This window comes from Suillus subalutaceus, assembly GCF_016647625.1.
Source record: "Suillus subalutaceus strain FC151 chromosome Unknown DFJ58scaffold_81, whole genome shotgun sequence".
In the NCBI taxonomy this organism is placed as follows: Eukaryota; Fungi; Basidiomycota; class Agaricomycetes; order Boletales; family Suillaceae; genus Suillus; species Suillus subalutaceus.
The window spans coordinates 14,075-39,674 of record NW_024540330.1 but is presented as its reverse complement, the minus strand read 5'-3'; the positions used below and the strand labels follow the sequence as shown (position 1 = coordinate 39,674).

General features: G+C 47.3%; 10 protein-coding genes across 10 annotated transcripts; 7 read left to right on the top strand and 3 right to left on the bottom strand.

Moving 5' to 3' along the window:
* Positions 1-782: 782 nt before the first annotated feature.
* DFJ58DRAFT_729955 (uncharacterized protein) lies at positions 783-1,875 on the top strand (the record flags this gene model as incomplete). Its single annotated transcript, XM_041385812.1, has 3 exons — positions 783-863; positions 914-1,043; positions 1,091-1,875. 3 exons carry the CDS (start codon positions 783-785, stop codon positions 1,873-1,875), a joined length of 996 nt encoding a protein of 331 aa, XP_041241984.1.
* A 1,780-nt stretch (positions 1,876-3,655) lies between these two features.
* Positions 3,656-4,125, top strand: DFJ58DRAFT_646866 (uncharacterized protein; the record flags this gene model as incomplete). Its single annotated transcript, XM_041381441.1, has 2 exons — positions 3,656-3,905; positions 3,956-4,125. Coding segments are annotated over 2 exons (420 nt in total), but the record flags the coding sequence as incomplete, so codon positions are not given.
* Positions 4,126-7,479: 3,354 nt separating this feature from the next.
* Positions 7,480-8,851, top strand: DFJ58DRAFT_474273 (uncharacterized protein). The gene is made up of 3 exons (XM_041380554.1): positions 7,480-7,767; positions 7,817-8,222; positions 8,273-8,851. The coding sequence occupies exons 1-3, from the start codon at positions 7,716-7,718 to the stop codon at positions 8,766-8,768; spliced, it is 954 nt and encodes a 317-aa protein (XP_041241982.1). The 5' UTR covers positions 7,480-7,715; the 3' UTR covers positions 8,769-8,851.
* Positions 8,852-8,955: 104 nt separating this feature from the next.
* On the bottom strand, positions 8,956-9,798 carry DFJ58DRAFT_729952 (uncharacterized protein; the record flags this gene model as incomplete). The annotated part of the gene is made up of 2 exons (XM_041385811.1): positions 8,956-9,604; positions 9,671-9,798. The coding sequence occupies 2 exons, from the start codon at positions 9,796-9,798 to the stop codon at positions 8,956-8,958; spliced, it is 777 nt and encodes a 258-aa protein (XP_041241981.1).
* Positions 9,715-10,995, top strand: DFJ58DRAFT_796677 (uncharacterized protein; the record flags this gene model as incomplete). Its single annotated transcript, XM_041390592.1, has 3 exons — positions 9,715-9,878; positions 9,935-10,528; positions 10,579-10,995. Coding segments are annotated over exons 2-3 (680 nt in total), but the record flags the coding sequence as incomplete, so codon positions are not given.
* A 1,457-nt stretch (positions 10,996-12,452) lies between these two features.
* Positions 12,453-14,296, top strand: DFJ58DRAFT_915067 (uncharacterized protein; the record flags this gene model as incomplete). The annotated part of the gene is made up of 9 exons (XM_041395421.1): positions 12,453-12,548; positions 12,686-12,712; positions 12,734-12,868; positions 12,929-13,280; positions 13,334-13,409; positions 13,436-13,473; positions 13,529-13,621; positions 13,673-13,771; positions 13,826-14,296. 9 exons carry the CDS (start codon positions 12,453-12,455, stop codon positions 14,158-14,160), a joined length of 1,251 nt encoding a protein of 416 aa, XP_041241979.1. The 3' UTR covers positions 14,161-14,296.
* Positions 14,297-14,684: 388 nt separating this feature from the next.
* Positions 14,685-15,005, top strand: DFJ58DRAFT_915066 (uncharacterized protein; the record flags this gene model as incomplete). The annotated part of the gene is made up of 2 exons (XM_041395420.1): positions 14,685-14,869; positions 14,918-15,005. Coding segments are annotated over 2 exons (273 nt in total), but the record flags the coding sequence as incomplete, so codon positions are not given.
* Positions 15,006-17,924: 2,919 nt separating this feature from the next.
* DFJ58DRAFT_842986 (uncharacterized protein) lies at positions 17,925-19,057 on the bottom strand (the record flags this gene model as incomplete). The annotated part of the gene is given in 6 exon segments (XM_041392902.1): positions 17,925-18,094; positions 18,373-18,652; positions 18,696-18,753; positions 18,773-18,804; positions 18,830-18,952; positions 19,010-19,057. The coding sequence occupies 6 exon segments, from the start codon at positions 19,055-19,057 to the stop codon at positions 17,925-17,927; spliced, it is 711 nt and encodes a 236-aa protein (XP_041241977.1).
* Positions 19,058-20,555: 1,498 nt separating this feature from the next.
* DFJ58DRAFT_842985 (uncharacterized protein) lies at positions 20,556-21,442 on the bottom strand (the record flags this gene model as incomplete). The annotated part of the gene is made up of 6 exons (XM_041392901.1): positions 20,556-20,711; positions 20,860-20,884; positions 21,005-21,051; positions 21,132-21,203; positions 21,253-21,355; positions 21,411-21,442. The coding sequence occupies 6 exons, from the start codon at positions 21,440-21,442 to the stop codon at positions 20,556-20,558; spliced, it is 435 nt and encodes a 144-aa protein (XP_041241976.1).
* A 732-nt stretch (positions 21,443-22,174) lies between these two features.
* On the top strand, positions 22,175-23,519 carry DFJ58DRAFT_717107 (protein kinase; the record flags this gene model as incomplete). The annotated part of the gene is made up of 4 exons (XM_041384323.1): positions 22,175-22,244; positions 22,304-22,582; positions 22,696-23,159; positions 23,433-23,519. The coding sequence occupies 4 exons, from the start codon at positions 22,175-22,177 to the stop codon at positions 23,517-23,519; spliced, it is 900 nt and encodes a 299-aa protein (XP_041241975.1).
* Between the last annotated feature and the right edge of the window lie 2,081 nt (positions 23,520-25,600).

Here is a 25,600-nt window from a genome sequence, read left to right as displayed (position 1 = left end):
CAATAAGAAAGAAGCACTGAAGACGAAGATATGGTACTCAATGTTCGAGGGCGAGGTAACGAGTAAAACGCCCAGGTGATGTACAGTCCAGCAGGAATACTAAATGGCAAACTAGAAGAGGTGAAGAGAGAACAATAAGAGAGAAGCACTCTCAAATACAAACATCACAACACTCATCGGCGCCAGTACCAAAGAGCCTGAACTGTTTGAGGGCGAGGTAATGAGTGAAATGCCAAGGCGACCCAGCAAGAATATTGAATGGCAAACTAGAAAGAGGTGAATAGAGAACGATGAGAAAGAAGCACCGAAGACGGAATGACAGGACTCACACCTGCCACCAGTGACTAGCGAGACCCAGTGAAGTGTGAAGTGCGTGACAAGACTGTTAATGCAAGTAAGTTCATCAATATCTGCACCAGTGCTCACTATCTGCGCCAGTGTTGACAAACAATATTACACAACGTGATGTGACTGGTGGGAGTGGTCAGCCATGCTCGGGGGGCGCCGACAGCTTCAAACTCCGTCTGGGCATCGCCACCTGGACCCAGACCGCAAAGTCCAGACCTGAAGTCTATATAGACTTGTACCCAGACCGTCCATATCACCCTCAATGTTCATGTTGCCCCTCCATACTTGAATCGGGGGCGCCTGAGCTTTTCGGTGGCTTCGAGGCTTCTTCGAAGTTCAAACTTACTATAATTATCCATGTTCCGAAGATTTCTATGGCCTCTTTTGTGTGTTATCGATTAACTATTTTCTCGTACCCTGTTACTCTGTTGCAGATGACTACGACCATATCTAGACCCTTGCATGTTGATGCTGCCATGCAGACGGACGCGCACTCTTTTACAATTACTCACCTCGTAAGTTCTCTAGTCAGTTTTATATCCGAAAATCCGCTGATCACTTCTAGCTCGTGGATGCAGCAGTGTCAACAGAGGACTTAGAAGTTAGTGGGGTTAATGCCAGTCTCCAAGTCGATGACGGATGGAAGGCACTGGATGGAATTCCCTGTATCATGGGTGGTATAGCAGCCCTCGCTGGTGAGTTTCGTTAGTTCCCTTTTACACTAATCTTGACTTTATTTCAGCGTCTGTCGGTGGCACCCTGCATGGCCGCACTCAAAACGACTTCCCCTGGAAAACTCTCCCAAAGGAACTTGCTCGGCTCGGATGTTGCCTTGTGAACTATCCGGACGAGACTTTGATGCCTGGCGAGACTCGACCCACACTCACTCGGACCAAAGGAATACATGATTTGACCCTCCGTCATCGTGCTAATCTGGTCAACGCTCTCAAGACAGGCGCCCTCACTATTCGAGCCGTCACAAGTGATGCTGGCCGCACACGCCTCACAATGTCCAAAGACCCGATTATCATTGGAGAGGCACCGTCACATCATTCCATCCACCCTCGCGGTCGACGTGCATTCGCTGACGGTAACATTGACCGAAAGGGTCTTCGCCGTCTCCCCTCACCTCCTGCCACACCTTCTACTCGCTCTGCTTCACCTTCTACTCGTCCTGCTATACCTCCTCATCCTACTGCACCTCCTCATCCTACTGCACCTTCTCATTCTGCTCTTCCTGCTAGTCGTCGTCGCGTTCAAGTTTTTGTAGAGATCTCACGTCCACCACCCCGGCCAGCCTCTAGATCTGTGCCTAAATCAACACCACCATTGTCACGCCCGCCACCCCAGCTGGCTTCTAGAGCTGTGCACAAATCAACATGGCCCAACGTTGCTCACACTGATGATCTTATCCCACCAATATCGTTTGTGGAGCGGTCTACATCTGATGATGAAAGTGTTGCCGTGGATGAGGACCAGTATATTAGTGAGAGTGATTGTCGCCCTACCAAGCGTCTCAGACGTTGACTGGTATAACGGCAAGTAACTGAATACTTTCAAATGTAGATAGCATGTCAGTACAACAGTTCTTTTTTGAAATTGTACTTTAATTTCTGATGTACAGTATCAGACCTCATCTTGATTCAAACTCAGTAGAGGTAACTTTGTCGGTTCATTGACATTATCCTTAGTTACAACACGACGTTCATTTTTCAGCCTCTCTGTAGCCTCTCGGGCCTCCCCAAACCCTCATCCTTTATATCCTCTTCGGCTACTACTAACGTCTTGGGTCGCAGTTACTGTTTCTGATCACTCCTTCGTTTCTGGTAACCACTTCGATTTGAAGTTATTCGGGGTCATCGGTTGCAAAGTAAGTCACTTGCGCTTTCTAGCACTCATTTCAGCCTTTGTGACATAATGATACTACAGTCTGGATCTTCGGCTGCACCATAAGTCCCTTGTTCTTTCAATTTTCGCATCATCTGTAATATTCTTTTCAGCCTTTCTGACATGACAGTACTGTCATTGGGTCTAGACCATATCGGCCGCAAAGTAAGTCACTTGTGCTCAATGTCATCTGTGTTTGAATCATTCTGAACCCTCTTTTTAGCCTCCCGAGCCTCCTCAGAGCCTCCTCAGCGCCTCACTCAAACCCTCACTTAGGCCCTCGCCCACACATTCTTGAACTTGTATGTCTCTGTTACTATCCGAATAGTTTTTAATGTCTTGTACGTTTGTTTAGTTCTACCGCTCATTTCTTAGTCCGAGTGAAACTATGGAACACCGTTGCACTGATGGATCCCTCATAAGTATCAGAGCTCTGGGGTTTTTTTTGTGCCCCTTCAGAATTCCCGCCAGATTTTCTCTCTAGTATCTCGCATATAGGTAAGTAAAGTGTGTGCCTACATACTTCTTCTCTCATTAACTATCTACTGCAGAAATGACGCAAAACAACCCCGATAACCCACCGTCTCCTCACTCGAGCTACATGGGCCTCCCCGATAACTTTGATTACATGTCTGAACAATTCGGTGGTGGTCGTCGATGCGCAACACCACCTGCTGAGCTGACTCCGTCACGACTCAGGAGTAAGCTCAAGGCCACAGCGCGGGATGTTGGCCTTGTCAAAGGCGCATCTATCCGTCGCCAGGCCTATCAACACGCCACCACTGTGGAAGATCAAGACCTCGTACCTGTGCACTCTGGTGCACCAAATTTCACCCACGCGGTGCCAGATAATACTTCGGCAAACGCAACATCATCGCTAACGGTCCCCGTGGCTAGTCGACATGCCTCACCGTTTCCTACCCCACAAACCCCTGCGCAGATCCAGGATATTTTTTTTAATTCTATGCGCCAGCAACCTGCATGGATGGATCCTAACTCCTCTGACACCTTTAGTATGATGGGGGCTGAGTCTTTTTTACCCGGGGGAACCCAACATCACCTCATCGCGCAGGACATAAGCCGTCTAGCACCACCACCAAGTTTTAATTTTCCTACGAGTTCATCGGGTCAAGCAACCTCTCGTACATGTTCCCTGGAGCCTTACGCTACAGGCCAAACTCCTTCAGGATTTACGCAGGATTTTTCTGGTGACGTTGCCCCATTCATCCCTCAGCCTGTTCCATCGTCATTGTCTCAAGATCATGCACCTCCCGTCCCAGCAACGAACATTATTCCACCAACGCCATTCCAGACTAATGCTGCCTCTTCGATGAATACTATTGGTGCAGGTCCTTCATTCCATGAACGCTTTCCCGAAGAGCGCGAGCCGGTGACCCGTCAAGAGGGACATACAATTACTGGACGCAGGTCGGCGGAGCTGAATGCAGCATTAGAGGTCGGGTTTGCTGCAGTCGAGCGCGGCTTTCTTGATCTCTCTACGTCTACTACACTCCCTATTTCCCAATTGATCAACTTATTCTTGAAGAGTCGCGGGCGCACCGTGAATGGTATTAATTACTGGAACTTGTACGCTAACTACTTCAAAGAGCATATGCAGACGGAACTTGCGCGCATTGGCAGAGAGGCCCCAGCCGGAGGCGGCACGCCCAGTAAGTACTATATTACATCTTCTTTTGCACAAGGTTTATATTCCTTACAGGTGCGACCGTGCGCACGCAGTGTTACGACAAATTCAAAGAGGCCTATCCCGATTCTTACCAAGACCTCTTGTTCATGCACGAGGAGGCATCGCTCCTTGGATCATCTACTCAGACAATAGCTCAGCGTGGACAGGGATTTCAGAAACATTATCGAAGAGTAATACAGATTGTATGTCATCTCACCTGAACTTTCGTCATCATCTCACATTGCTATTGTAGCTCGAGTCTGCCTCCGCTAAATCTGGCTTCGAAGCAGCCATCGTCCTATGTGGCAAAGTGGTCAATGAAGACGGGTCACTCGGCCATTCATATAACACACCAGGTGCTGCAGGGGTAAGATTCTTTGTCGTCTAAATCCTCACGTATACTTAGCAAGATGCAGTTCTGGCAAACACGATGCCGTGCGAGTGATGATGCCATCATCGGGCATCTTAAAGCACACGTGTAGTAAGTATGATTGTATCTACCTTGATGCTACGACTGACACCACATCTTCAAACAGTAATAGTACATCCTTGGCCGAGGTGGATGAAGCATTCCATGATGATACTTGCAGTGACCTATTGACCCCCCACTCGCCTCCAAACAATGGTCGTGATCAGTCTCAGGCACCCGAGGGACGGGATGATGCTTTGAAGTGGGTTAAGCTTGAACTTATCAAACAAGTCGGTATGTCAGAACGTCACTGGTCTTTTAATTCATCTGACTAAATGTATACTAGCCCAGCTTGGGGGCAAGTGTGCCTGGGATAAAAACTTCCCTTGGAAGGGCATGTCCAGCGCACTTGCTGACGCCAATCTCTGCATCAAGGGATATCCAACTGAAAGGTGTCTCTTGCCTGGTGAAACTCACAATGAGAACTCGAAGAATAAGGGCATTGGAGCGCTGACACAGAAGGAAATTGCGGTGCTCGTGGAGGCATTGAAGTCAGGAACCATGAAAGTTGTCAAAGTTGACAAGGCGTATCGAGGTAAGATTCTCGTTGTAAGAACATTCTGATTCTAATGTTATGTGCAGCATCTGTTATGGCCTCTGAGAGGCCTGTCATCACAGGCATAGCGCCTCCTTCTGACTGGCCACATGCTGGTGCTAGACGGCTGTTTGTTAATGGCGACACCGACTACCATGGCCCAGCTCGTCTCAAGCCCAGCAATGCGACTACCAAAGTCAAGAAGGCTGATAAAGTGACGAAGGCCCCTCCACCACCTAACGCCGACGCCAACGACGACGATGATTCGGATGACGATCATCCAATAGTACCTACTACTCGGAAGTTCAGAAAATTTGCCACACGAGTAGATGTCATGGAACCGCCACCATCACGTCCATTTAGAGTCGTTACACTACCACCCTCACACCCGCTCAAAGTCGCTCGAAAGCCGGGACCGACTGCCGCAGCACAGTGCGAGGTGATTGAAATTAGTACTTCAGCTGGGGAGAATGTCGCCACAGAGCCTGAATCGGAGTATGAAGAAGCACGCGGGAAGAAGAGGAAACTGAAGTTCGTGGATACTTCACATGCGTTAAAAAGGCCGGCCCCGTCCAGCGAGAAGTCTGATACTTCGAAAGTGGAGAAGAAGGCTGCACGGCCGAAGCAACCCAAAACGCCTGCCCTACCAACTTCTCCGATAAAGGGTGGCCCTCTGTCCCCATTGACAGTGGGATCATCGAGTGTAGCAGCATCGCCAGAGCCTGAGACTGCAGGTGAGTACTCTTTATTTTATATTAACTTTACTTGACTCGAGGCGTATAGCTACGGTACCAGCATTCCTCCAGGATGGTCCCTCTAACGTGCGCACAAAGGGTAAGCCTTTTTTCGAAACAGCTATTCTTACAGAATGGCTAAGGATCTACCGTCTATGTACTCTCTAGTAAAACCACGCCCACTCACAAAGGAATCCAAGGGTAAGATGAAACGTGCTCTTCGCATGGCGTATGGCCGCTCGGATGGATCTGAAGTTGATGAGGGCGAGAAGACGGTTGCAGCTGTGAAGAGTGGTGTCTCCTCTGGTTTAGATCATGTCCCTAAGGAGACGTTACAGAAGGACCTACCTTCAGAGGCGATGCAGGATGACGGACCAGGAGGAGATCAGCAGGAACCACCTCGAGTCACCAATCCCATCAAGGATCCTCGTACTATTGACGACTCTCATGACTCCCGTGACCCTCCAGCCAACCCACCCCAAGCTCATGATGAGCTCTCTGTCCATCATGACCCTCGTGAGGGTATCCAGCAAGGCTCTGACAAGGGTGATGCTGTACGCCTCTCACGGGAACCTCAACATGAAATTGTCCACAATGACCCTCATGAGGGTGAGCCTCTTCGCGATCCCCGCGAGCCTCGTCAGGACCCTCGAGACCCTCCCCATCACGTCCCTCGCAACACCTCGCGCGATCCTCGTCAGCCTCTTCGCAATCATTCTCGTGAGCCATGGTACATACACGAGGCTGTGCGTCGTCGTGAGGTCCACCATCTGCGTGAAGATACCCCAATCACTGAGCATGATGCTCTCTACCCTCGCGATGCCTTCTACCACCGTGACGTTCGCAATCACCGTTATGCTGGTTCGCAACCTCCCGACCATTATGGACCTGAGCCTCGTACTAACGATGAATATGCCATGCGGGATAGCTCACCAGCCTTGGAGGTATACCGTGATGATCATTATGCTCACAGTGAGCGCGAACGCTCATACTCAAGTCGATACAGTCCGGTACTTGGTCCTAACTATGCTCGTGAGAGTGGATACTCTCGACGCGATGACCTTGATGAACGGCGGGCACTTGGTGGAGGAACTTACCGTGGTGGATACCCTCAAGGCAGGACTCGTTACCATAATTCCAGATGGGCAGATCACATCCGCGATACTGTGCCTTTGGACTATGTTCCTCATGACAATGTGGCACGATCATTTAGTCAAGATCCAGTTAACCCTCCTCGCCCCCCTTCATCTTAATTGTATTTCAATTTGCGTACGCTCGTGTTTTTTTGGATGCTACTTTTGCTCATCGTCTCGTGCTGCGGATGATGGTTTGCTCATTCCTAACTCATCCTGCGCTCATATTGCCCTGTCCCTTTCGTACCCTACTTATGTTACTATGGACTTATTGTTTTGACTTCTCCTTGTTTTGACAATGTCAGTATAGCGGCTCCAATGCCTGCTCTCGATTGCGTCAGGACACATTTGAAAACACTGAATCTTAAGAACAATGATACAGCAGTGTGATATATATTATTAGAATGACAACTACAACGGAAAAAAACATAATGTAAGTAGAGAAAACATGCGAGAAAATGACATAGGTGTAAGTAGAAACACGGGGGGTAAAACATGAGTCATGCGCGAGGAGCACCAGAGGCTCTAGGTTATCTTGAGGGCAGCGGGACCTACAATATGATGATCTCGAGGGCAGCGGAACATAAAATAACACGCTAAAGGCTCTCTAGAACCACATGAGACGACCAGAACCAACCCTCCAACGAGGCCTACAAGGGTATTCTGGTGACTCTTGAGGATTTGAGGGAGACCCTCTTGCGAGAGGGTTGTCTCAGAGATGTGTTTTGTCCTACATGGAAACCGGGTCTAACAGACCTTGACAAGCTCTAAAAAGTGCTGCCAAGGGTGGCCTCGCCTTCTTCGCTTCTTTCGCCTCCATCGCATCTTTCACCTCCCTCACTTCTTTCGCCTCCTTCTCATAGTGCTTGCTAAATGTGCATTATTTGTGCCGGCGTTTCTTTGGCATTTCCCTGGTGCTCTTATGAGGTGGGTCAAGGGGTTGGCTAAGGCTGATCTCTCAGAGAAATCTGAAGGTAAGCCCAAATCGTGCTCATCCAAACGCTGATTCATGTGCATCCTTAGATTATACGTGGACTCAGACACACAGCCTCTTTGTGCTGATGGGTGGTTTCATGCTTTATGTGGACGGGAACCCCTACCACACACTACAGCCTGACGAGATCCTCATGCTGATACGTGACAGGTGTATCGACGCCCCTACCCTGACAGCAAACCAGATCCAGGACAGGAGCAAAGGCAATGCGATATCGAAAGGATTGGTCATCATTCAAGTGGCCTGGTTTGTTATGCAACTCATCACCCGCGCCATCTATCACCTCGAAACCACCCAGCTCGAAGTGGGGACACTCGCTTTTGCGGTTCTCAATTTCCTAACTTATGCTGTGTGGTGGAACAAGCCTCTCAACGTGAAATGTCCACATCCAGTGTACTGGAAGTCGACCGAATCAAGGCCAGAGAATTACATTGAGTACGTATACACGTTAGCAATTATACCGCTGCTGATTATGTCTGCCTTAGTACCAGTGATAGAGATGAACTCGCTCGGCTTGGGATCTTGGCTCCAGTTTTCCGCCCAATTATAGAACTGTCGGGCTTGCTCAGTGCTGTTCCTACATCTCGAAAGCTCCGAGTTCTAACATTTGATGGCAGCATCAAACTCGAAGATTTGGACACGGCGGTTCTTTTGCTTGCTGGGTTGCTCATGGCAACCACATTTGGCGGCATCCATTGTGTGGCTTGGACTTTTGCCTTCCCCACATACTTGGAACACTTGCTATGGCGCATCAGTGCCGTCGCTATAACTTGCACACCCTGGCCTTGTATTTTCACTTTATTTATCTTTAACGTCCTGGACATACCGACTGCGGTGTACCTTATTGTCTATGCATTATATGTCACGTTGTACGTTGCAGCACGTGGCATCCTCTTGGTACTTATGTTCACCACTTTGCGCAAACTTTCTCCTGACGCATACATCGTGGTGTCGTGGACTAGTTTAGTGCCGCACTTATAGTTCTTGATCATGGTACTTGTGATACACTTCATACTATGACGCTCCAAAGCGTACTTTAATATAGTGCGCGATACACTATCGAGTGCGCGATACACAACATCGAGTGCGCGACATACTACATCGAGTGCGCGACACAAGACACCAAGCGCGCGATACACAACATCAAGTGCTCAACGCACCATCTATTCTAGTGAACTAGACGACCGAAATCTTCGAAGTTAGGCTCGACAATTAAGGACTTCACAAGATCATCAGCTGTACGAGTAATAAGTTTTCGCTCATGATCAAAAGCACTGTGAGCTTTCACAATATATAACACAGCCTTCCAGCAGTCGAGATTGATTTGTCCGATGTCGAGTTTCTCGAAGCGTTCGACGGCATCCTTGTAAGGCTGGGGATTTCGTCCGTCCAGTAAAAATCTGCCCATTCCGTTCCACCACAGCTGCTTCCAGTCATCCTCGCATAGTTTTTGCTTCGTGCAAGTTCCCGCGTGCACCATAGGTGGGGCTTCACATGCAATGATCCGACGATGTACATCGAGTCGTTCCTTGACTTTGAACATTGTGTTCCATACAATGGACCCAACAGCGCGAGATTCCTCGTCGGAGATATCATTGATGCGAGCTGAAACGAGTCGCTCGAAAGCATGCGGCAGGATCTCTTTGACGTTGTACTTTAATGCGAGTGAGATAAGTCGTGTTGGCTCAAGCGAGTAACGCTGCCGCTGGAGATGGTGAACAGCATAGACTCGTGCATCTTTGCAAAGATACATGTCGCTCAGCTCGAGCAGTTGAATAACAGCTTTGTTACATATTTTGAGGACATCAGGCCTCCATCTGTATGGTATAATTGTCAGACTTGTCCAAGTCGTCCGTTGTGAAAAAAACTTGAAAAAAACTCACTTGTTGTAACAGACAGACAAAAATAATTCAAATGCACTTTCGCTTACTTGCGACGGCACACAAATAGGCCTGTCATCAGTACTACCATCGACCTGTTCAAGTTGGGTGCCCTGGCTTGCAGCGAACATGTCTCGGAAAGCAAGTGATTTATCCCCGAGAATGCTTGCATGCACCCTAAAGAGTGAGTGTCCTGCCTAGTAGTAGTACACTGTCAGTCCGCGGTATCCACTATGAGACTATTCAGATACTAAGTGGTGCACGAACCTGGAAGATGTGAGTGCCATCTGAGAAGTAGAACATTTGATGGTGTCGAGCAGTCATCGAACCACTGATAGTTGCAAGGTTGACTAGTAGAATGAAGAACAGCTTGAGTGAGTAACTCGTTGTTAGTAATAAAACCGGACACAGAAAACAATGCCTTGACCACGTCACCTGTGAATTATGCCCGCGGAACTCTTGGTGACAATTTTATTACCCTTCCAACCTGCACTGACTCGGACTCTCGGAAACAATGGACATAAACAGTCCTTCATTGTCATTGTCACTTCCACTTCTCCCTGAAACCAAAAATTGGTCGGCCGAAATCCAAGCTGCCTATGAGAATATCCAACACACTTACGATCATGCAATCCGAGTCCTTCGAGCAGATGGAGCCGAGCCTACCCGTATTGCTTTCCATGTGGATGCTATCTCATCAAATGCACTTCCAATCCTCGAAGCACTCACACCAGATGCCGATAACACAGACTCGGATGAAATGTCAGAGTCTCTCCCAGTCAAATGGTTAGCTGATGTAGCCATGGTACTTGGCTGTGTAGTTTCGGGTCTGGAACACCTAGGGACTACTGCAAACGAGGAGTAAGCCTAAATTTTGATAGATACATGGATACTGAGACAGGATCTTACAGAGAGGAGCATCGTGTTGATATACCAGAATTAACTGGAATCGAGAACACGGGAAAACGAGGGCGGCCCAAAAAAATAATAGACCTTGATTTCTTGATCGAGGCCACCTCTGCTCAACATCACATCAGACATGTTGAGCTAGCAAAGATTGTTGATGTTCATCCAGCAACATTACGGCGCTACATGCGTCAACACAGCATTGAAAGGTGCTATTCCAACCTTCGTGACCGTGACCTTGATGCTTTGGTGAAGATATTCAAATGTCGTAGACCGGAGTCTGGGTTTCGGTACCTTGTTGGTTTTCTTCGACAACAAGGTGTCCGTGTACAACATAGGCGAATTTGGCAATCCCTACAACGAGTTGACAGAATTGGACGCCAATTCAGACGCCAACAAATTATTCGAAGAAGGAAATATAAAGTTAAGCGTTCCAATGCTCTTTGGCATTTGGATGGGCACCATAAGATGATTCGGTGGGGATTCGTTGTCCATGGATTTATTGATGGTTACTGCAGAACAGTATGTCACAAGTCCGAGTTGAAGTCATCAGAAATTAATCATGGCTCGTCCAGGTGGTTGCACTAGAAACGAGCACAAATAATTGTGCTACAACAGTTCTCGATTTGTTTCTCAAAGCACAAGAAGAGTATGGTATGCCATCACGTATGCGAGGTGACCGTGGTGGTGAAAATATTGATGTTGCCACTTATATGGTCATGCGAAACGGCCCAAATCGTGGCTCGTTTATGTGGGGATCGTAAGCCTAGTATCATCATTTGATCCTTTGGGTGTTTTTCTCACACAAGAACCACAGGTCAACTCGAAATTCGAGGATTGAGCGCCTCTGGGTTGAAGTAGGAACACAATTTGTGAGACGTTGGAGGGCATTCTTTAGCCGTTTGGAAAGACTGCACAGGCTTGATATTGAGCAAACAGGTCATTTGTGGCTTCTCCAAAATCTATTCTTGGATGCTATCAATGACGACTGTAAGACCTTTCGTGAAGAATGGAACCTCCATCCAATTGCTGGCCCATCAACAAACAATAAGAGTCCACAAGTGAGATTTCACGTCAAAAATTTGAACATAAAGTAACTGACACCATATTCATCACAGGATTTGCGACTGATAAGCCAGGCAACACTTGGTATTTACCGAGACAATTGTGACGGAGTTCATCCAGACACAATTGAACAATACTATGGTACTCATGGGCAAGAGCAGACTCGTCATCATGGGCAGACTGGTGCTGGCCATCCTGATGACGAAGACACTATTCGGAGGATCAGCTCATCCTACAGATAGAAGAAGACCAGGAACGGAATATTCGACATGCCGCTGTTGAAGTTCCCGGAAAGAAAAGCCCCTTTGAGACTCAGCATGACGAAAACCTTTTTTTTTCAACAGTCGAGCAATAGTTACCAAGGGCATTGTACCGGAAGGTTATGGCTTGCTCCCTGATGAGCAAGGTGATGATGCAGCCATGATTGAAGTCTTACAATTTGGAAGGCGCGGAACAAAATCAATTACCATCTCGTTAAGTGATCCTATCTGGGAAGCTCGTGCAACACTTTGGTGTCAAGGGTTATCAGCATTATCTTTGTTCGAAACAGAAGGATACTTGTAGTTACATGTAGTGAATGAATAAGCTTATAAATGACAAGACTTACGAGTCAATAACCATGCTTATGCAAAATAAAAAAATCTATGACCCACACTGATTTGTTCTCCCCGAACCATCTTTACTTCATTCCACACACTGCTATGTCTGATCGCCGTGAAGTATACTGCCGAGACTTTCGTCAGGGAGGGCAAGCCTGCACCTGTGAATGCTTCACCCCACCCTCTAATCCCGATGCTCCATACTACTGTCGAGAATGCCAACATGGCTTAGCAAGCATCCCGAAGCTCTGGATCCTACAAGAGACGCACCTCGAAAGCAAGATGGAACCACATCTGGAAAAAAGAGACTCGTCAGCATATTCAAGGAAAAGACCAGCGCCGCAGGGTCTGCAGCAAGATCCTTGCAATCTGCTGCCTCTTCCAAAAGCATGCTCGATCAGAAGATAGGTGTCGAGCAAGCAAGAGATGAAGTCATGAATGGATATAGAACTGGTTAAATTCGCAGAACAATAAGGTGCGCAATACACAATGACAGATGTGCGGCACTTACAAGTCAGAGCAGTTGCAATTTCGTCGTGTTACCGGTAAAGCAAGGGCCATGAGCCAATTTGACTCCGAGGATAAAATTACCAAGGTCGCACAATGGCTTCTCTTGGTGAATTGTCTCGATGTAAATTCAGAATATATATCTCGTTCATTGCACAAGAAAAACTAACACAATATGTTGAAGGATGATGGGAACCTCATCAATACAATCCCACCATCACGGACAAAATTGCACAACATGGAACGCCGTCAATGCGCACATATCGAGACTGCTAGCAGGTTTTCCTTCAGCCGAACGTGGACTCACGACGAAGTCAATCAATACCTGCAGAATGAAGTGTTCCCTTTGGCATTTGGATATGTCAATTCGACAGAAAAGGGGAAAGGAATTGGCATACCTTCTTTCCCATGGGTTTTGATAAGCAAGGAGAGGCTCCGCTACGACGTTGTAAATATCGAAAGGCCCGACGGCAATGATCTTGCACGATTCCGAGGTAGACCCAAGTGCCCTGTGAAAGATGCAAACATCATCATAGGTAAGAAGCCTCCGTCTTATATAATTTCTTGATGCTAACCTGAATATCTTCAGCATTGCGGAGAAGAATTCCAGAACATGTCTATGCATCATGGGATCCCGAATATCGAGAGATGGGGGATGATGGAATGTTCTCGACTCTGATGATGCTTCAAGTTTTGAGGCGGCGAAACCAATAATCTTAACACGTGCAGGTAAGTTTATTAATTTCAACCACTTACTTTTATTTCAATTTATCCAACTCTCTAGCTGCTGCAAAGCTCAAACGTGGGCGACAAACATCATTGTCCATCGAGATTCTCTCCGACACGGAATACAAACCAGTCATCAAAAAAATGAAAGGTATGTGTTGTGTAGCTTGCGAAATATACTCTCACTTATTCATTATTCTAGTAGGCGCTGTGGTGAAGCAGGAGCTTGAGGAGCCAGTGTCAGATCTCCGAGCATCGAGTATTGTTAATGCGGCCTCACAGGAGTCACAGCCTACGAAACGTGTGTCCCTATTTTAATGCAAATTTTCACTTTCTTAATTCACTTTCAATTCAGTTTTTTTAGAAAGTTCTAATGCAGATATCGATGAACTCCCTGATGTTATTCGACACCTGTCTCTGGCACCACAGACCCCAAGCAAAAACACTATCCCCTCCACTAGCTCTTTTTTCACTGGGTCACGTTTCGGCACCACTGATTTACTTTCGACACAGTTTCATTCACCCATTGTTCAACGCCGTCGTGTTGCCATGCCACCCGACTTCGTAGAGCCCCAACCGTCTGATATCATATTGCGTGGTATCCGCGACCCCGATAGTCCATCTGCCCCTCCTCGTATTAATCCCTGGTCAGAAGATTATTTTATTGGTGATGTCAATATTGCCGTCTAATCTCTCGTGTCCTCTTGCCGTCTACTCAGAATCTTTTCTAGTACCATAATGATTACTATGGAGCCCTTAATGCCTATGCCTTGCTACTTTTTGTTTTCGGACTTAATACTAATAGTTACTAGCGCTTATAGTAGACTTGCTTGTTGAAAAATTCAAAATATTGACATGACTTCGAAGCTTCAAGGCCCAACCAAGCTGCTTTTGTATCGCGCACTCGACGTATCGCGCACTCAATAGTGTGTCGCGCACTCGATGTTGTGTGTCGCGCACTCGATGTTGTGTGTCGCGCACTCGATAGTGTATCGCGCACTATATTAAAGTACGCTTTGGAGCGTCATATCATACTTTTGTAATGATATTCAGATGCGGCATTCTTGTCGTCGACGGAGCTAGGTACACACTACATAGTACATAAGTTGTTGCGCGACCGCTATGAACGACGTTTGGCATGACGCGAACCGAACAAACTTGAACAAACTCGCAGTGCTCAAGTCTGCCTTGCACTTGCTAATCAATTAATCACCATGGACGGCAGCTGTTTGGTACGGCAGATCGGCGGCAAACAGATGATTAATGAGCAGGTAGCAGCTTTCCCGATCGACCAGGATACAGCTACCTTCAAGTTTGGGCGCGACCCAACATGCAGCGCCCGTCTCTGTTATACAGAGGTCAGTGCTCTGCACGCGGAAATTGTGTTTCTGAAAGACAGGTGCGTAACTTATTTGCCTATAATACCTACACGCACTGATATCTTTAGAAATAAATCATGTGCGTTGGCAGGCTTTCAATCCTCGTCGCCTTTGGCAAAGCATGCCTCTCAACAGACAGTTGTGGAAGGAGTGAAGGTTTAAGGAGGAGAGCGTGGGGGCCAGGTTGGGAAGGACGCTAATGAGTAAGAAGACGAACAAAGAAGGTAAGCACTTTTTTCTTTGTTGAAGCTGGGACGTCAGATATGTGGATGACATGGAGTGTTTTTGGATAGCATTGAGAATTGATTCAAGCTTTTATAAGCTGATATAGGTAGGCGCATGAGGAGCTTATCACATTTGCTCAGATCCTTCCATCGCCTGCCTCTCCTCGCTCTCCTTTCCTTGGCGCAGTCATTTGCGTTGACAGGCTTTTAATCGTCGTCGCCCTTGGCAAAGCACGCCTCACTATCGACGGCTGTAAATGGAGTGAAGGCCAGACTCTGGAGGGCACGAGTGAGTGAATAGGAGAAGCTGGTGAGTGCATAGCTTATTTTTTTCGAGGTGGGGAGTCGGACATGCGGGTAATGGGAGTATACAGCCGGCGTTTTGATTCGATTTGATTTTTTGGGAGTTGATACAGGGTGCATATACGTGAGCACACGGGGAGCTCGTCCTCTTCCTTGCGCATCATCCGCCAACCTTCGCTTCCCTTTCCCTGCCCAACACTAAATTTACTGGTGATCCATCCCCTCTTGGATCGTCTTTGACGTGCTGACTTACCAGGACTGGGAAATGCACACGCCGAAGGAAGCATAGGTGGTTATAGAGATGCTCAGTCACTATGATATGCACGAAGGACGCGCAAGACTAACACCAATGGCCGCCCCAGGACTGCTAAGAAAGAAGAGTCGTGATCGGCTGAAACTCCTCACTGAACCCACGACCCAGTTTGACGGTAGTTGGCCGAAGAATTAAGTCCTGTCGTTGAACATGCGTTAGCCCTGGATTCATCACTGTCAACTGCGCGGAAGGTATTTATCGTTGACGCTATTAGAACAGACGCTCACATGTATATGTACACGTTTGGTTTGGCCTCATCAAACCCGTTCTTGAGGCGCCAGAAAGCCTTCGATGATGTGGCGATCGACTTGAGGGTGCCGATGAGTGGATACACTGACAAGGTGCGGTTCATTTAGGTAGAATACTCCGGGTGTCTCAAAGGGCGCCAGTTATTCGGGCATATACAATTGGACCGTGACAACCGCTCGCCCAGGCCTTGAAGAACTGTAATCAGCACGATAATTCGTAGGCTACTCGTGATATCTTCATTGTCAGGGTGTGAGAGATTTCACTTGTAAATCTCGTCGCAGGTGTGCAACAAATGCGCCAGTCTCAAAGTCCCAGTTTCGAATATAGATTTGATCTAAGGAAGTCGACAAGTGAGTGGCACTGAGTTACATGTAAGTTATGATACGAGTAGGATGCAACTTGCGATCGTGCGAGTGAGAAACTACCAGAATATTCAACTCTACTAGGCTAAGGATATTGTCGCAACATTCATCCGGCCGCATGAAGTCTGGTTGTGTTCTATGCATATTAAAAGCTCACCAGGTGGAATTATAGTAGTAGATAAAAGCCTGCGATTTGAATAATGAAACATTGGTTTTCAAGTCGAAGGCATGTACTGACGTGCATCATTACCAAGGGCCTTTGGAATCTCTTGCGTATGCCGCAGTAGTGTAAGCTGGGAACGGTGGGGGTTGACACATGCTAGTGCCGCATGTACTTCATTACCGATGGAGTTGTATATAGGGTTACAAGGCAAGCACCACAACTAAACACGGCCGCCAGTTAGCAATGAAAGACAGAGGGGGCGCTATTACTGCCAGTGAAGACCCCTGCGAACCAAAGGCGCCGAAGTTCGAACAGAGAATTGACGTGCTCATTGACAACCATACAACTGTGACATAGCAAGGAGTTTTCAAAAGTGTGTTACATTAATATTGTTGGAGACAGATGGAAGTTTGGTTCGTGAGCCACATCGTAGTCCTATATGGCTAGTCATAGCCCGATCGAGAATCGGAGTCGAGAATTGAGATAAATAAATTATATGAAGCACTTGATTCATTGTGAATTTGCACTAGTACTGCTACTTATGCACGATTATTACTTCGAATTCGAACCCATATGTACATCCGCTTGTCAGGCTGGCGAGCATATTGGCATACTGCCTTAAGATGAAGCCCCTTAGTAAACTAGACTTTGGCTGACAGAGCCTTGAAGATGATACACACAGTATACGCTGAAGCAGTGCAGACTCAAACACCGTCAAGGAGCCGATTCGTCGACCAGGTACGTGGCACTCTTTCTGCTCGAGTTCCACTGCGCCCACACTGACAGATGAGAACACGCTACGGAAGTTGCCTTCCATATGCCTTAAACACGCCATATTCTTAATTTTATCGTGCATGTGTGCTAACTTATGACTGTATTATCGATAAAGGTGGCAAGGCTGCAGGACTAGCGTCTATCGTGCCGATCAGCCACTAACAATATGGAATTACACTCACGTGCAGCTTGCCCTGAACCCAACAGCCCGTTAGAAGTTCCTTGGTCTGCGAATTCTCTCAGACAGTAAAATGGACACACTGAAATCTGCCGAAAGAACTGTTCAACCATATGCCGCATCAACAAAATCTAGCCAAGTTTCTCGTGCTGTGTGGTGGAGCGGTGAACTTGACCATGACATCTTGAGAAGCCCAACTTGAGTATTTCTTCGTCACATCAATCTGCTAGAGCGAGAGTCATCTGTGCGAATAACACATCAGGAAAAATCTCCTAAGCTAATTAGATGTTTTTAGAACTAATGTTCCATCATTATGTCTAAATCATACAAATTCAAAGTTTTAGCTGTTTAGATCGCTTATTTTACCCCTTAATAAAAAGACGAGAATTAGAAGTTATTCAAGCAAATTATCATGCATTGTAGAGTTAATTTGTTTGATTTTAGATGGGTGGATGATCAGATCCGACCAAATCAGACAGCATTACAGGGGGAAAAAAACTAGTCTTTGATTAAAAATGGGTGTATGGGTAGGCTAATTTGTATGCTATGACCAACGACGGACATATGACAACAGTAACTAGTTTCGCAAATGCTTCCAGCTCGCTAGCGTGGCTACTAGCAGCGCCGCTATACATCAACTTCCTACAAGCAAAGTAAGCACAAGCCTGAAGCAGAGGACCTGAATGTGGAGAGCGGTTAGTAGGGGAGCATGTAACACCTATGAAAATGAGTGCTCGAGCATTGAACAACTGTTGTGCATCCGTCTTAGTAGCGGTAGCGAGAACGAAATGAAATGATAATTTTTGGGTGGAAGCCTCGATAGCGGCCGATTTTAAAGTAGTGAGGTGTGCTGCTACCTAAAGTGGGCGGTGCGGGTGGAGCTGCGTTTTTGATCTGTTCTTTGGTTCCCTCGCCATTTGTTTCTTACTCCTCGTCCTTGGACGCATCTTTGCGTACCATTCCCATGCAAGCCGAATGACTTCACCGTCGGCGTCGAAGGTGTTGGAATTTCACTGTATCCTGGGCGTGCCGTTGGGTGGCGAACGTATATGGCACTGCATGTGGAGAAGGAGACCTCTGCATAGGCAGGAATGAAAACGAAGAGAGACGCATATGGAGGAAGGTTGAAAGGTGTCAACGAGGACAGCGTAGACTCAGGGTCCTGGAGGAAACGAATAGCTGCAGGGTCAACGGAGACCACATCGCCTGGGGCTAGACGTGCGTCGGCATTCATATGCTGTAGATGCGCATTAGTATATCGAAGCTAATACCAGGCGCACCTTTTTGCCATTTAGCAGGACAGATCCATGAACGACGAGTCTCCGTGCCTCATAGACACTATGAGGCGAAGCAGCACCGAAAAATGAACACGTCAATGCGTCGCTCCACCTAGGCAACCGTGGTACGCACGTACGAGTGCTTTCGAGATCCAACGCTGCTGAAACAGCGTCTTAGGCGAGCGAGTGAAGTCAATGGCCTCGGCCTCAGCACCACAGGACCGCCTCCAGAGGTTGTAGAGGTTACGCGGAGACCAGCTCTGTTAAAAATATTGTCTGTTTAGGTTTTAGCTGAAGATAATAGCTATGGAACTTACCATTCGAGGCATGGCCTTCCAAAATGCAAAAATGTTGGCGTCCCTCATGGTGGGGTTTGGAAGACTGCCGAAAATAGTGTAACGGTAGGCGTAGTCGAAGTGTCTTGAGTCACCTAGGGTCACGAAAGTTTCGAAGAGAAAAAGAAAGGCAAAGAAAAGAAAAGAAAAGCAGGAAGAAGGTTTAAACTTGCTGGAGCGTGGCGTGAGCACTGCGTGGCGCGGAGACAAGAGAGGCCATGTGCTGCAGAGGGAAGGCAGGCTTTGGTGGAGAAAGACGATGGTAGCCATAAGAGGGCGTAGGCGCCAAAAATGTACCTTCAATCACCAGAGAAGGACGAGTGGAGTTTGGTGCAGTGGACGGTGCATGCACTGATGAAGCTTCAAGACTTGGAAGTTAGATGAGTGTAGAATCCAGATGCGGCGTGGCGCAAGTTGGGTGAAAAATGGACTGTTGAATTCAAGCGTGGGAGCTCTATAATTATTAATTTAGGTGGTTCGATTTTCAAAAATTTCAGTGTGGAAGGCGCCGGAAGGAACCGAAGCGTTGTTCTTTTCCGCAGTACATCTCACTCACTTGATCCTACATACACAGTATCCTCGCCCTTATCCAAGAATTAATATCTGCACCGTCGGGTTAAGTCCGAATCCGAGTCATCTTCGCCTTACCACCGAAATCAATGCCACTGCTCTTCCCCCAATGGTCCGTGTTCAAGTTCCTACTCACCTTATATATGTTGAATGGTTTTGTTGAATTCAAGCCGGAAATTGAGCGCAGTGTCCACCTTATACCAAGGTTTAGTGTTATGGCCCCGCGAGAGTGGACGAGTGATACAGTGCTTGAGGGCTGTGAGCCTGTGACACCTTCTGGTTGAACTCATACATAGATAGACCAACTTTTTCAATGTTCAGATAATTCTCGATAACTCTTGCTAATCATTCGTTTGCATTAAAATAATCACATCTAAATTATCATCCTTAGTGACTTTATTCATAAACACCTGTGATTATGTGAATGTTATGACTTTATGTGAATTTTGGCTAATTTGCCTTGGGAGAGTTTTCCTGATGCAGCTGAACAGGTAACAAGAATGAGAATGAGAATGAAACTAAACGTACGATTGATACGCAAGACAGTACGCCCTGCACCACCATGCAGATGTACCTGTGAAACTGGGTCGATTCGACCACGATCGAGAGGATGTCGTGGATCAGTCTGAGCGAAATGGGCGAGAAGTTATTCGAGAAAGGAAGAGTGCCACATGTCATGATAACAATATCACTGCGGAAACGAGAAAATAGTCAGGCCGGATTAGTGTAGGGACAGACCATATATGCGGAATATAAACAGACATCGCATACAACGCAAATCCCGAAGCGCTAGACTAGCGAGAGGTACACAGTGCTGGCTCTAATCCGACACTGGACACATAAATTTTGCAGAGGTAGAATTAGTTATCTGTGTATCTAATCCGACAATAGGATCATATCGGAAAACATGACTTGCACATCTGAATTATGTCTGCATACATATACAAAATAGTTCTGATTAGACTCTGCAAAGGATATAGTACAAGAGGTCCATATGCTCCATATGCTTCCTAGGATTTGCCATGCGCTTGCCCATAGCTTCTCGCTTGCTCTTCCCTTCGTTCTCCACACCCCACATCCACGATGCATGGATCCCAAGGCCCACAGAGACGCCCTAGCGGTGCCCCCATGTATCCTAACCAACACGGCATTAGTCAAGACCGCCAGTCTCAAATGAGTGGTCCACACCAATTTGGCCAGCCTCATCCTGGGCCGTCCCACTCAACTTGCTCAACGACGACTTGCCGCAGCACGATGAGTACTTCAGTGGACCACGGCTGCCCAATCCTGCAATGGTAAACTTGTCAGAATCAATTCAATGCGAACACAGAAAACTCACATATTATTAGCCAGGGGAAGACGGTGTAAATGAGAATATGGGAAGACCGTTGGGCAATAACAACCTACCAGAAACCCCATTCATCCCCAGGCACAACGAGCAGCGTACACCTTCCCTGTCTATGCATGGTGTCAATAATTATATGAACCCCCAGCCGGCCGGTACACCATACCTTGGTCATGGAAACTTGCACACTCCTTTCTCATCAGGCAGTGAGCTGTGTTCTCGCTCGCAGTCCTTGGCACCAGGTGGAGGCCACGACCCTGACTATGATCAGTTTGCACGACCTCATCAATCACACGGTGCGGGAACATACCCATACCAACGTGGCAGCTTGCTTTTCCAGGACCAAACTGGAGACATGGAGTACTCGGGTCCACAGGGTAGAACTGCCAGTGCCAGCGAATTGCTGCATCTGTCTGAAAGCATACAACAGTTTTGTAGTAATATTACGACCTCAAACAATGCACTTACAGCACAAGTGCAAACACTTCAAGGCGAGCCATCCAGTAATGCTTCTAAGCCAGGTATCTTCAAGAGAGATTTCAGCTGTTCGGAGAGTGGGAGATAAGGATATTTTATCACCGGGGACTTGACTGCTCGTTGGTTACCCCGCAGAGTGTGTTTTGACAGGAAAAGATCATCGAGGCAGATCGGAAGGTATCCATGGTATGCACTGAACCAGCAGGAGGGAAAACTTCGTGGCAAGAAGGGCAAACAGGAAGAGTGTAGATAGTCTTGTCCACACCAAGTACCCGATTGCTGGATTGAAGTGTTATAAAAGGAGTGTCGATGGCGGGTGCAATCGAGAGTAAAATGCAAGCCAGTATCGCAAGGAGTGCATTGCATGCAACTCGTGGAAGGTGAAACTGAAGGTGAAGCCACGAGACAAGTGCGTATATTACTAGCAGATGGTGAGGGAGGTGCGAAAGATCCGTGTGGTCTTCTCCAGCTGTCGCTAGTGTTGCCGCAGCTCGACTCGGACCGGTTCGAGCTCGGCTTTTGTCAGTTTGTCAGCAGTTCGGCTCTCCTGGTGAGTTAAGCTACCTATATCCAGCTCTGTTCAGCTGGCTAGCCACACACGCTGGCTCAAGCTAAGGTTTGTTTTCATTACTAATAATCTCATTGCTGATGGTGTTTGTATTCACTTCCTACGCAGTGCACACGCATACCCTATCATTCAACCATCTGTTGTTGAATATATTGTATTTGTCCTTACCTATCGCAGGCTTCACAGCATGAGTAAAGTCCCAGCTCGAGTTGACGGAAGATTTAGGCTGGGAAAGATTCTGGGATCTGGGTCATATGGTACGTTGTAACATGATGTTGATATCCAATGCATAGACTCGCTAAGCCTCACTTACTAGCTGTTGTATACCACGCACAGAACTTCCTCAATGATGATGTAGTTGCCATCAAACTTGAGCCCCTCACCTCTCGCCCATCTTCTGTGGAGCGCGAATACAAAATTCTGAAACGACTTGGAAATGGAGTTGGGATCCCCCATGTCATTTGGTTCGGTAGGGAATCGACATATCACGCTTTGGCTCTTGAACTCCTTGGCCCATCATTGCATGATATCTTCAAGACACGCAACCGACAATTCAGCCTTCACACTGTCGTGAATATAGGAGACCAGCTGGTACGTCACTTTGAGTGGGTCGTTGCAGATGCTAACATATTTCCCAGCTTTCATGCCTTGAGTACATTCACTCATATGGCTACATTCACGGCGATATCAAGCCACAGAACATTTAAGTGGGTCTTGGCGATTCAACGCAAACTCTCTTTGTCGTCGATTTTGGTATCACAAAGATGTACTGGAACACTGCAACCGAAACACACATACCATTTCGCAGGGGGCACCCTCTCACAGGCACTCCTGCCTTCGCTTCAATCAACAACCACTTGGGCTTGGAGCCAGGCCGCCGTGATGACCTTGAGTCGTTTGCATATATGTTGATCTATTTCTTACTTGGCTCCCTTCCATGGCTAACTAGCAACCATGAGAAGCTCTCCACCTCTGACATACTCAAGCGCAAAGTGGACACAACCATTGCAGATTTATGTGATGGTATTCCTTCTGAATTTGCAAACATTCTTGTCTACTCGCGGTCCCTTTCGTTCTCAGAAGATCCCGACTATGATTATCTTCGCTCAATGCTTCGCGGACTTCGCACCACAGAAATTGGCTTGCTGGATTTCATCCAGCCCAATGACCCTGTTATACATTCTCCAACCTCCAACATTCACTCGGTGGCTGAGGCGGTGTTGCTGTGCCTGCCAAAACCAACACCTGTTCATAAATCAACTCGTGTGTGAGTACATGATTTTTTAATCTTCTTACACTCATGATTCTTGAACCTAGTTTACGTCCTCGCAATGGCCCCCTACCACCTTCAACTACTTCTACCTCACATCAGAAAAAGAAACTTGTTGCATAGTATGATGGATGTATATATTTTGATTTGTTTCTGAAACTATGGATACCGTCAGATTGCCAACATGGAGGGTTCAACAGGATTTGGGTATGGCGACTGGTTAAGACTCGTAGTGGCTTTCGTTCCTAGGCATTATCTGTAGATTTGTAGATGAGCTCAGGTGGAGCATGCACGATATTATTAGACAACCGAAATCAAACCAAAATTGTTTGTACATGTAATATGCACGTCCAGCTGACTCCTCTCTGAGCAACTCCCACGTGTCTCTTATCTTCCAACTTGCTGCCAACTTGCTGCAGGCTCCAAATCGTCAAATCTTGATCATTATCGGATTTCATCAGCCTTGAGCCTCATGATCACAGCCCAAGCAACAACTCAGCCTATGCTTTTCTACTCACGGACTCATCATGCACCCCCTACCTAACATTCAAGACTATGGCATGCAGCACAGCCTAGGGACCTTTCACTTGTGATGCTGTCGAAGACAGCTGATATTATGTACCAGTGTGCGTTCTATTGTCCTGTTTGCGTATTCCTATTAATGCTATAGTGATTACTGATCAGACCCTGCAACCCTAAATATCCTGGCAAGCATCAAGTCCAGGTGTCACCGGTTTTTCCCCACCACGCACATTGGGATTTTCATGCTTTGAAGACAGCTGATATTATGTACTAGTGTGCGTTCCATTGTCCTGTTTGCGTATCTCTATTAATGCTATAGTGATCACTGATCAGACCCTGCAACCCTAAATATCCTGGTGAGCATCAAGTCCAGATGTAACTGATTTTTCCCCACCACGCACGTTGGGATTTTCCTGGGTCTTCCCCTGGGTCTCCCCAGAAAGCTTTTATATATATATACAGGTGATTCGCTTGTTGTATCTATAGCTCTATTATCACTAATATGAACCGTCGCGGCAGAAATCGAAAAAATGCCAATGCTACTCAGGCTGACGCCCCGGCTGCTACTCCCAATCCCACCACTACCGCTGCTGCTGCAGCAACCACCAATACTACTGCAGCAATTTCCACTGCCCTCCGATGCCCTCAACAAGAGCGTCAGCATCCTCGAAGATATGAAGATGGCGATGCTGAATTTTTCAACATCAACGAAATCAGTGCCGATGATGAGGAGGATGGTGCTCCCATTATAGTTGCACCTAATCCAGCCCTTAGCCCACTTCAGACAGGTGACGGTGCCCTCGATTCTACTCCAATCAGTCCCTTGGCCACCGCCCCAATCAATCCCTTGGCCACCGCCCCAACTAATCCCTGTGCCACGACCTTAGTGAATCCCTTTGCTACGACTCCATCCAATCCTTTGGCCACCCATGACGGGAAAAGAAAACGAAAGGGAGGGGCAGTTGTCGACATCCCCCACTTCTATAGGACAGAGGCATCACTTAAACGTACCTGTATCCCCTGCGAGTAAGTGTCATGTCTGGGAGTGTTTTGTCAATCTCACTCCTCCAACAGGGATATACATAAGAAAGACCCTTCATGGAAAATTCAGATGTACGCTGCTAGTTCAACCACAGGCACTCTTTGCACCCACGTGCACGTCTATCACATGGACCTCTACCTAGCAGAATGTGAGCACCGGGGCCCAGTGGCCTGGCCAATCTTGATCAATGAGGTGCAATCCCGACTCGACGAGGGCTGGACCATCTTGCAGATGCGTGAAAGGCTCAGCCAGGACCCAGATTGCACAATTGAGACACTTGGTGTTCCCCCCAATCCCGTATGCAACAATTCGCTGCCTGCACAGTCAGAAGCTGTTTTGCCGGACTTTTCAGTCGATGAGATGCACCGACATATCATTAGATTCATCATAGCCGACGACCAGGTGAGTAGTATCTATTCTCCATGGAACATTATTGATGGTCATCTCCAGCCAATAAACGTTGTCGAGTGTCCAGAGTTTCGCCGACTGCTCCGTCTCATGCGTCAAGATCTAAAGGAGTCAGATATCCCTCGCCGCACGAAATTTCGCTCGCTGATCATAGATGCATGGCGTGACTACTTCCCAATCTTGAAATGTGACCTTGCAGTAAGTGTTTAGCTACTGATAACACACAGTGTCTTATGTCCTTATAGAAAACCGAAGGAAAAATCTCGTTCACATCTGACCTCTGGTCAGATCCTAAGCTCCGCCCCTTCCTCGCACTCACTGCCCATTGGCTTGCAAGGGAAACTGCCAATTCGTCACTCGTTTTGAAGGGC